Here is an 11,690-nt window from a genome sequence, read left to right on the forward strand (position 1 = left end):
AAAGGATTATCTGATTCATTTCTCCTTTTCTGAATAAGAATCTGAACCCACCTAAAATAAGAGTTTTCTGTCCTTTTCAGAAGCATTTCCAAGAAAGTAAATACCACTATGTTCCCAGTAACATCTGTCATCATGGGAAATCAAGAAACTCTCCTTAAAGTCCATTGTCTGATCATGTAGCATAATCAGTTTTTCTCTTTTATTATCACTTTGTGTCCCCTACAAGAGAGAATGAAAATATTTTCGAAACATTCTTCCCATAGCTGCTTTCACCTCCTTGTTCTGTAGGCTGTAGATGAGGGGATTCAGCATGGGTGTGACTACACTGTACTGCAAGGAGAAGACCATCTCCAGGGGGGAACCTGAGGCTGGCAAAAGGTAGCTGAGGAAGCCTGAGCCATAGAACAAGATCACGGTAGTGAGGTGAGAAGAGCAGGTGGAGAAGGCCTTGCTTCTGCCCGAAGTAGAGCTGATGCTCAGAATGGTGGAGACAATGCGGGCATAGGAGGAAACAATCATAATGAAGGTGCCAAAGAAATGCAAGACAGAAGAGCAGAGCAGGAGTGTGAAATTGGTGGCGGTGTCAGAGCAAGACAGAGGGAAGAGAGAAGACAGCTCACAGCTGAAGTGGGGAATAGTGTGGTCCTCACAGTAGTCTAAATTGACAGCCAGGAGGATATTGATGAGAGCATCAACAAAGGCCAGGCCCCAGGAGCCCCACACCAGCCCCACACAGAGCTGGTTGCTCATCACCTGGCCATAGAGCAGAGGGGAGCTGATGGCTACATAGCGGTCATAGGCCATCACTGCCAACAGACAGGCCTCCGTGCCCCCGGTGGCAAACACAAAGAAGGCCTGAGCCAGGCAGCTCTCTACAAAGATGGTTTTACTTTCAGAAAGTAGATTCTCCAGCATCTTGGGAACTGTGACGGATGAGTGGCAGAGGTCCAGAAAAGACAGCTGTCTCAAAAAGAAGTACATGGGTGTGTGGAGGTGAAAATCAGCCCTAATCATCAGCATCATCAAGAAATTTCCCATCAGAGTGAGGAGGTAAATCAGAATGAACAGCATGAAGAGTACAGCCTGAATATGGGGGTCAACAGACAGTCCAAGGAGTACAAACTCACTGGTAGCACTGTAGTTTTTCATTGCTATATAGAGAAGTGTTCTCTCTGGAAAACAAAAAAGTAAGATCCATCAAAAGCTCTTCAATGTCTCTCAGTTACCTCAGCACCTAGGTCTCATTCTGCATAAATATTTTTTCACTATTGTCCCACAATCCATATTCAGATATTTAAAAGTTCACTTCCTGGTTCATTATACCACTGATATTTTAAATCAACCATATTATTATTTTTGATTAAAATCTTTTGGGGTGCTAGAGTATTTTTGAGTGGTTCAGAGTGATACTTTTCAAAAAAAAAAGTTTTCTGACATGAGAGGAGGGTGGAGAAAAAAATTTCAGGAGTGAATTACTTGAAGAATGGAGAGAGCATATTAAATCTAGATGCAAAGGACTTAAGTAGGCCTAGAGGCACTTTGTCTATTCTATGTCAAGAATGCAAGAAATTAAGGGAATTTCTATTTAATTGCTTCCATTTGTCTTCAATAAAGTGTAAATGAGTTTATTAGTCATGCATGTGTATGTATGTGAGCATGTCCATATGCACACAAGAAATTATAAAGGCATTGATAATGATAGAATTAAGTGTGCAGCCAAGGAAATAGAGGCCAAGGTGAAGTGTAAGAAGCCATTAGTGGATAGGCAGACAATAAGACATGAAATAATTCAAAGACTGGATATGGAATTAGATTGCTTTGGATTTTTCTTGTTTTAAATTTAATTTTATTTAATGGCATGTTTTCATTTAATTTTGAAATTTATTAATACAATTATAATAAATTAAAAAAACCCTGGTAGCCTAGATTAACATGCCCAGGAGTATTTTTAGTTAGGATTTTTTAGGCAATGCTGTGACTACAATGAGTTGTGAGAAGCTTTCCCTCTAACAGCTGTTCCCTGAAAAATTCTCTGGGTAGATACACCCTAAAAACATATATATCCACCAAGAGATGTAGTCATCACACCTGTTTAAGCCATGACAGCAAGGTTTAATGTCCCCCATAGTTACATAAACTCTGTCCTCATACTTTAATACTTGTATATATATTCCCATACTGTCTTGATATTCTAGACTTCACCTGGGTCTCAGTATAGCTATTCAATCCTCTTGCCTCAATCTAGAGGCCTATCCTGGGCTTTTATGTCCTAGTTCAACACTGGTTCATTTAGTTCATCATTGAAGACCCAGAAACCTATCCTTTTATCCATTTATTGACTAACTAGCTGAACGACCCAGCTCAGGTGAGGAACATAACCCAATTACCTGAATTCTCAGTTAGTGGTACACTGGTTTGTGGCAACAGTATTTTCAGACCCAGTAAATGATAAAACTGCTTAGCTGCTGAAGCTGAAGTCAACAGTGAGAATACTGCTATAGGGAAGAAACATAAAATCATATTAAAATTAACATTTGTGATGGATACAATACTAACAATGTAAAATGATAAATTGTAGATAGTATCTGGACATTTATTTACAGTAATCCAGCATCAGGATAAAGGAGCTAACTTATTAAATTCTACCTCTTTCACTCTTGGTCTATAGCAACACTGTGGATGGGGGTTCCCAGTGCTCATCATTTTTTTTTTTTGTCTTTTTTAGGGCTGCACCTGCAGCACATGGAGGTTCCCAGGCTAGGGGTAACATCAGAGCTGTAGCTGCCAGCCTACACCACACTACAGCAATGTCAGATCCAAGCCATGTCTGCAATCAAGACCACAGCTCACGGCAACACTGGATCCTTAACCCACTGTGCAAGGCCAGGGATCAAACCTGCAACCTCATGGTGCCTAGTCAGATTCGTTTCTGCTGCACCACCACGGGAAGCACCCCCCCCCCAGTGCTCATCTTGAGATCACCCCAGAGCACTGAAACCTGGAAGGGAACCTAAGTAAGTGTTCACAGTAGTCAGGGGTGAGGCCTGTATTGTATGATTTCAGGGCCAGCACACACACATAAAATCCATTCCTCTTGGGCACCAACAAACATCGTTCAACCAATTAGAGCCAGAGATTCCAAAAACTGTAGAGAAATCCCAACTTTGGGTCAAGGCAATATTTTGCATAGAAATGACCACTGTGATAAAAGTCAATGCTAGAGGTTTGATTTTATAGCAAGCTTTTTTTTTTCTTTAAAGTTATTTAGGGATTCACAGAGCAATCCTTTTCAAGTAAAATTAAGGAGTGATATGAGCAAGATGGTGGACTAGAATGTCCCAGGCCACATACTCCCAAAGAAAAACCAATTTAACAATCATATATGGACAAAAGTACCTTTATGAAAGATCTGGAATCCAAGTAAGAGGTTATAGGACACTGGTGGAACAAAGAAATGAGAAAAGATACATTTGAAAGGGCAAGGAATAAAAAGTTTCATTTTACCCATGTCAAGCCTCTCACCAACTCAGCACAGAGAAGGCACAAAAGACACCTTTGATTATGAGTTCTTCTAGGAGGGAAAGAGAGCAAGCACACCTGTTGATACTAGCACTAGGTTTACCTGCCAGTGGATCCCAGCACCAGGCCTGTTTACTAATGTTTCCTGAAACCGGGTCAAACCACAACCCCCTAGAGCAGGCCTGCCTGTGGACTTTGGCATCAAGCCTACCCACCTACAGACTTTAGCACTGGGCAAGCCCATCTTCAGATGTGGCACCAAGCCTACCTGCTCATGAAGCCTAGCAACATGCTTCCTGCTTATGGTCCCTACCAACCAGCTCACACAGATCTCAGGCCAGTCTGACTGGTAAAGAAGTTTCCTTGCTGAAGCTGAAGTATAAAGATTCAAGGAGGTGACTCCTTATTCAGGGTGACTCAGAGATGACTATTACTGCAGCAATACAAGGTTGCAAGGATCAGGAAGTCAGGGAAACATGGCACCAACAAAGAACAAAATAAAAATTCAGTAACTGATCCTAAGAAATAGAAATCTATGAAAATTTGACAACTTAGAAAAAATGGACAACTTTCTAGAGACTTACAGACTGCCAAAACTGAATCAAGAAGAAACAAATCAACTGAATAGACCAATCACTAGAAATGAAATGGAATATGTCATAAAAACACTCCCTACAAATAAAAGTCCAGTACCAGATGGCTTCACAGGCGAATTCTACCAAATATACAAAGAGGAACTTATATCCATCCTCCTTAAGCCTTTTCAAAAGGTTGAAGAAGAAGGAAAACTACCAAAGACATTCTATGATGCCACCATCACCCTCATTCCAAAACAAGACAAAGATACCACCAAAAAAGAAAACTATAGGCCAATATCTTTGATGAATATAGACACAAAAATTCTCAACAGAAGTTTAGCCAAACTAATCCAAGAACATATAAAAAAAATCATACACCACAACCAGGTGGGATTCATCCCAGGTGCACAAGGATGGTTCAACATACTCAAATCAATCAACGTCATATACCACATTAACAAAAGAAAAGTCAAAACCCACATGATCATCTGAAAAGATGCAGAAAGAAGCATTTGACTAAGTCCAACATCCATTCATGATCAAAACTCTTACCAAAATGGGTACAGAGGGAACATACCTTAACATAATGAAAGCCACTTATGACAAACGCACAGCAAATATAATACTCAATGGAGAAAAGCTGAAAGCCTTCCCACTAAAATCTGGAAGACGACAAGGATGCCCACTCCCACCACTGTTATTCAATTTAGTACTGAAAGTCCTAGATACAGCAATCAGACAAACAAAAGAAATAAAAGGTATTCAAAGTGGAAGAGAAGAGTTAAAACTGTCACTGTATGCACACGACATGATACTATATATAGAAAACCCTAAGGACTCAACCCAAAAACTACTCAAACTGATCAAAAAATTCAGGAAAGTAATAAGATATAAGATTAACATTCAGAAATCAGTATCATTTCTATATACTAACAATGAAATATTAGAAAAGCAATACAAAAATACAATACCCTTTAAAATTGCCTACAAAAAATCAAATAACTGGGAATACACCTGACCAAGGAGGTAAAAGACTTATATGCCAAGAACTATAAAACATTAATCAAGGAAATTAAAGAGGATGTAAAGAAATGGAAAGATATTCCATGCTCCTGGGCTGTAAAAATTAATACTATAAAAAATGGCCATACTACCCAAAGCAATCTACAGATTCAATGCCATTCCTATCAAATTACCCATGACATTTTTCACAGAACTAGAACAAACAATCCAAAATTTTATATGGAACCACAAAAGACCCAGAATTGCCAAAGCAATTCTGAGGAACAAAAACCAAGCAGGAGGCACCTCTCTCCCAGTTTTCAGGCAATATTACAAAGCTACAGTAATTAACACAGTGTGGTACTCTGACCAAAACAGACATACAGACCAATGGAACAGAATAGAGAACCCAGAAATAAACCCATACACCTATGGTTAATTAATCTTTGATGAAGGAGGCAAGAACATAAAATAGGAAAAAAAAAATCTTTTCAGCAAGTATTGCTAGGAAGCCTGGACAGCTGTATACAGATCAATGAAACTAGAACATATCCTCAAACCATGCACAAAAATAAACTCAAAATGGCTTAAAACTCTCCTTGAAAAAGACAAATGCACCTGCATGTTCATTCAGCACTATTCACAATAGCCAAGACATGGAAACAACCTAAATGTCCTCAATTGGATTAGGAAGATGTAGTATATATACACAATGGAATACTACTCAGCCATAAAAAAGAACAAAATAATGCCATTTGCAGCAACATGGTTAGAACTACAGACTCTCATACTGAGTGAAGTAAGTCAAAAAGAGAAAGACGAATACCATATCAAATATCATATGATATCACTTATATCTGGAATCTAATATACAGCACAAATGAACCTTTCCACAGATAAGAAAATCATGGACTTTGAGAAGATTTGTCATTGTCAAGGGGAGGGGGAAGGGGAGGGAGCAGGATGGATTGAGAGCTTGGGGTTAATAGTTGCAAACTATTGCCTTTGGAATGAATTAGCAATGAGATCCTGCTGTGTAGCACTGGGAACTATGTCTAGTCTCTTACGATGCAGGATGATAATGTGAGAAAATAGAATGTATACATGTATGTATAACTGGGTCACCATACTGTACAGTAGAAAAAAAAATTGTATTGGGGAAATTACAATTTAAAAAAAGAAATGTATGAAATGACGATGAATTCAAAATAATTCAGCAAACCTCAAGAGAACACAGAGAACAAAATCAGGAAAATTATAGATGAACAAAATGAGAAGTTTGATATTAAAAGAGACAGAAACTATAAAAAAGAATCAAACAGAATTTTTTGAAGCTGAAGAATAAAATTACTAACTGAAATATAAAGAGCTTGAACAGTAGACTCAACCAAGTAGAAAAAAGAAACTGTGAACTTGAAAACAGATCAAACTAAATTATCCAATAAGAGGAATAAAAAGAAAGAATAATGAAAAATAGTAAAGAAAGTCTAAGGGACATAAGAGACTCAATCATGCATATCAAAGCATTTTAAGTGTGTCCCACTAGAAGAGAAAAAAATAGGGCATAAATATTATTTAAAGAAATAAAGTTGAAAAGGCCCAAATCTGAGGAAAGAAATGGACATTCAGATTTATGATGCATAATGAATTTCAAAAAGGTTAAACCCAAAGAGGTCTACACTGAGACATATTATAATCAAATGTCAAAATCAAAGAGAATTTTGAATGCAGCGAGAGAAAATCAACTCATCACATAAAAGGGAATCCCCATAAAAACTGTCAGCAGACTTCTCGGCAGTGTCTTTGCAGAATGGAAAAGAGGAGGAGGATATTTCAAAGTACTTAAGAAAAAAATCTGCCTATCAAGAACATTGTAAGTGGCAAAAATATCCTTTAAAAATGAGAGATAAAGACTTTCCCAGACAAACAAAAATGGGGAAATTCATCACTACTAAAACTGCCTTACAAGAAGTACTAAAGGAATTTCATTGAGTTGAAACAAAGGAATGCTAAACAGCAACATGAGAGCATATAAAATTATTAATTTCATAGATAAAATGAATATATAAACAATCACAGAATAATGTGATTCTGTAATGGTGGTACATAAATCACTTTTAACTGCAGCATAACAGTTAAAAGATAAAAGTACTAAGACTAATGAACATGGTATTGTATAACTGAAAGCTGTTGAGAGTAGATCTTACGCATTCCTGCTGTGTAGACACACACACACACAGAGTTATCTGTGCTTACTATATTAGGTAATGGAATTAATTATCCTGATCCAATGTATATGTATCAAATTATCATGCTGTATACTTTATATATATATATATTAAATTATTCCTCAAAGTTAAAAATAATGATGACCACAAAAATTTGTTAATAAACACACAATGCAAAAAGTAAATTCTGACATCAGTAAAAAGTTTAAAGTAAAAGAATTAAAAGTGAAGTTTCTGTACATTATCAAAATTAGGTTGTTATCAGCTTTAAATAGATCATTATAAGTAGAAGAGATTTTCTATAAGCCTCATGTTACCCACAAAGAAAAAACTTACAGTAGATACAAAAAAAATAAAGAGAAAAGAATCAAAGCATATCACTAAAAAAAAAAAACCCATCAAATGAAAAACAAAGACAAAAGAGAAGAAAGGGACAAAAGAATTGCACAACAGACAGAAAACAATGAACAAAATTGCAACAGTCCTTACCTGTTAGTAATTATTTTAAATTTAAATGGATTAAACATTCCAGTGGGAAGATATGGAGTGGCTGAATGGATTAACAAAAACAAAAAAATTAAACTATATGCTGTTTACATGAGACACACTTTAGCTTAAAGGGCACACACAGGACGAAAATGAAGTGATGGGAAAAGATACTCCAAACAAATGGTAATCAAAAGAGAGCAGAGATAGCTATACTTGTATCAAAAAAAATAGTTTTTAGTAAAAAACTGTCAGAAGGGACAAGAGGTGATTACATAATAAGAATGGAGACAATGCATAGAGAGATATAATAATTATAAATACATCAGATAATACAGATTTATAAAACAAAAATTGACAGACCTGAAGGGAGTAACAGATAGCAAAAGAATAATAGTATGAGGCTTTGATAATCTATTTTCAATAATGGATACATCATCTATACAGAAAATGAGGAAATAGAGCTGAACCTAACAGATATATAAATAATATCCCATCCAAAAGCAATAGACTAGGCATCCTTCTCAAGCACATATAAAACATTATCCAGGATAGATCATATGTTAGAACATATGATCATATGTTAAAACATCTTAACAAATATAAGAGGATTGAAATCGTATCAAGTTATTTTTTCAGTCACAATGGTATGAAAGTAGATATCAATAACAAAAGGGAAATAGCAAAGCTCAAAAATACTTGGAAATTAAACAACACGCTCTTGACAATCGATGAATTAAAGAAGAAATTAAAAGGGAAACTAGAAAATATATCAATATAAACAAAAACAAAGACATAACACACCAAAACTTAAGGAATATAACAAAAGCAGTATTCAGAGGGAAGTTTATAGTGATAATTGCCTACATCTTTTTAAAAAATGAAAGATCACCAACAACCTAATTTTACACTTAAAGGAATTAAAAACAAGAAAAACTAAGTCTAAAATCAACAGATGAAGGATATACTAAAGAGTAGATGGAAATAAATTAAATACAGAATAGAAAGATATAAATCAACAAAATAAGAGCTGTTTCCTTGAAAAATATAAAAGTCAGCTGTTAGCTAGACTAAGTGAGAAAGAAAAGAGATAATAGAACCATAAATGAAAGAAAGGACATTATAACTGATACCAGAAAAATAAGAAACTATTACCAATAATTATGTGCCAATGAAGTATACAACATAGAAGAGATGTATAATTTCCCAGAAACATATAACCTACCAAGAATCAAGAAGAAATAAAAAGTATGAACAGGCCAATAACAAATATGGAGATTGCGACAGCAATCTAAAACCTCCCAACAGAGAAAAGTCCAGGGTAGGATAGCTTCACTGGCAAATCCTACCAAACATTTAAAGAAGAATTAGTACCAAACATTTAAAGAAGAATTAGTACCAATCTTTCTTAAACTCTTCCAAATAATAGAAGAGAGGATACTTAAAAATTCATTTTATAAGTCCAGAATTACCCTGATTCCAAAGTCAAACAAAGTTAATACAAAAAAAGAAAACTATAGGCCAATATCCCTGATGAGCATGGATATAAATATCTTCAACGAAATATTAGCAACTGAATTCAACAACACTTAAAGGATTATATACCAGGATCAAGTAGGATTTATTCCTGGGGTGCATGGATGGTTCAATATATACAAATCAACCACATTAACAAGATAAAGGATTAAAAACCACATGATAATCTAAATAGATGCAGAAAGAGCACTTGATAAAATTCAGCATTCTTTTATGATAAAATTCTCAACCAAGTTTGAAGGGAACATACCTCAAAGTAATAAAGGCTATATATGAAAAACCCATAGCTAACATCAAACTTAATGGTGAAAAACTGAAAGCTAACCCTCTAAGATCAGGAACACTTGACACCCTCTCTTGCCACCCTTACTCAACATAGTATGAGAAGTCCTAGACAGAGCAGTTAGATAAGAAAAAGAAAAGGCATCCAAACTGGAAAGAAATAATTTAAATTGTCTCTATTGCTAGATAATACAACCTTTTTTTAAAATTCTTTTTATGGCTGCACCTGTGACATATGTAAATTTCTGGGCCAGGGACCGAAATGGAGCTGCAGCTGCCAGCCTACACCACAGCCATAGCAACAGCAGATTCAAGCCACATATGTGACCCATGCCACAGCTTGTGGCAATGCTGGATCCTTAACCCAATAACAAAGGCCAGGTATTGAACCCTCATCTTCACAGAGAAAACACTGGGTCCTTAAACCACTGAGCCACAATGGATACTCCAATAATACAATTTTATATACAGAAAGCCCTAAGAACACCAAAAAACTGTTAGAACTAATAAATGAATTAAGTAAGGTTGCAGGATAGAAAATAAATATAAAAAAATATTGCACTTCTATACACAAACAACAAACTAGTTGAAAAAGAAATTAGGAGAATAATCCCATTTATAATAGCACCAAATAGAACAGAACACCTAGTAATAAATTTAACCAAGGAGATGAAAGATCTTTATGTTGAAAACAAGAGTTTGATGAAAGAAACCGAGGACACAGTTAAACAGAAAGATATTCTATTTAAGTGGATTGGAAGAATTAATATTTTTTAAATGTCCATGTTAACCAAAATTATCTGCAGGTTCAATGCAATCCCTTTCAAAATACAAGTGGCATTTTTCACAGAAACACAACAATCCTAAAATCCATATGGGACCACAAAATACCCTAAATAGCTAAAGCAGTTTTAAGCAAAAACAAAGCTATTTGCATCACACTTCCTCATTTCAAAATATATTACAAAGCTGCAATATTAAAAACAGTACAGTTCTGGCAGAAAAAAAAAATAGACCAATGGGAGAGAACTGAGAGCCCAAAGTTAAACTCATGCATCAAAGTCAGTTACCTCCAACAAGAGTGCCAAGAGTACACAATGGGCAAAGGATAGTCTCTTCAATAAATGGCATCAATACAACTAGATATCCACATAAAAAATAATGAAACTGGATTCTTATTTTATACCATACACAAAAATTACTCAAAGTGGATTAAAAGTTTAAATATAAGACCTGAAACTGTAATACTACTCAGAGAAAACAGCAGGAAATCTTGTTTTTGGTCTTGGCAGAGTTTTCCCAAATACAACACAGGAAATAACAGAAATAAACAAGTGAGACTATCAAACTAAAAAGCTCTGTACAGAACAGAAATAGACAAGTGAGACTATCAAACTAAAAAGCTCTGTACAGCAAAGGAAAAAAAAATCAACAAGCTGAAAAGACAATCTAAGGAATGGGAGAAAATATAAGCAAACCATAGATCTGTTAAAGGGTTAATATCCAACATATATAAGGAATATTATTACTCATGAGCAAATCACCATCGTCAACATCTGATTTTTTAAAAAATGGGCAAAGAATCTGCATAGACATTTTTTCAAAGAAGACATACAATTGGCCGATAGGTACAAGAAAAGAGGTATCACCTCACACCAGTTAGGATGGCTACTATCAGAAAAACAATAAATAATTGTTGGCAAAAACATGGAAAAAGGGGAACCTTGGCATGCTGCTGGTAGGAATATAAATTGGTAGTCACTTAGGAAAATACTATGAAGTTGCTCACAAAATTAAAAATAGAGCAACCATATAATCCAGCAATCATTTGGGTATATTTTCAAAGGAACTGAAATCTAGATCTTTGGGGTATTTTGTTTTGTTTTGGAAGTTTCCAGGCCTAGGATTGAACCTGCACCACGGCAGTAACCAGAGCCACAGCAGGATCCTTAACCCACTGAGCTGCCAGGGAACCCCTGAAATCTAGATCTTTAAGACATATCTGCATTCCCATATTCATTGCAATATTATTCCCAAGTAGCCAAGACACGGTAGCAAT

The 11,690-nt window shown here is 35.7% G+C and overlaps 1 protein-coding gene across 1 annotated transcript; it reads right to left on the bottom strand.

The window, feature by feature from the left end:
• Nucleotides 1–219: 219 nt before the first annotated feature.
• Nucleotides 220–1,179, bottom strand: LOC100155591 (olfactory receptor 8S1-like). Its single transcript, XM_021091249.2, has one exon. It carries the CDS (start codon nucleotides 1,147–1,149, stop codon nucleotides 220–222), a length of 930 nt encoding a protein of 309 aa, XP_020946908.2. The 5' UTR covers nucleotides 1,150–1,179.
• Between the last annotated feature and the right edge of the window lie 10,511 nt (nucleotides 1,180–11,690).

This window comes from Sus scrofa, chromosome 5 (genome assembly GCF_054392235.1).
Source record: "Sus scrofa isolate SSC_HxYL_T2T_F1_AM1 chromosome 5, Sscrofa_HxYL_maternal_Yorkshire_Landrace_v2.0, whole genome shotgun sequence".
NCBI classification, from domain to species: Eukaryota; Metazoa; Chordata; class Mammalia; order Artiodactyla; family Suidae; genus Sus; species Sus scrofa.

What these genes read in the sequence shown, in the direction of transcription:
- LOC100155591 (XM_021091249.2), bottom strand. Translation starts at nt 1,149, where the DNA reads ATGAAAAACTACAGTGCTACCAGTGAGTTTGTACTCCTTGGACTGTCT.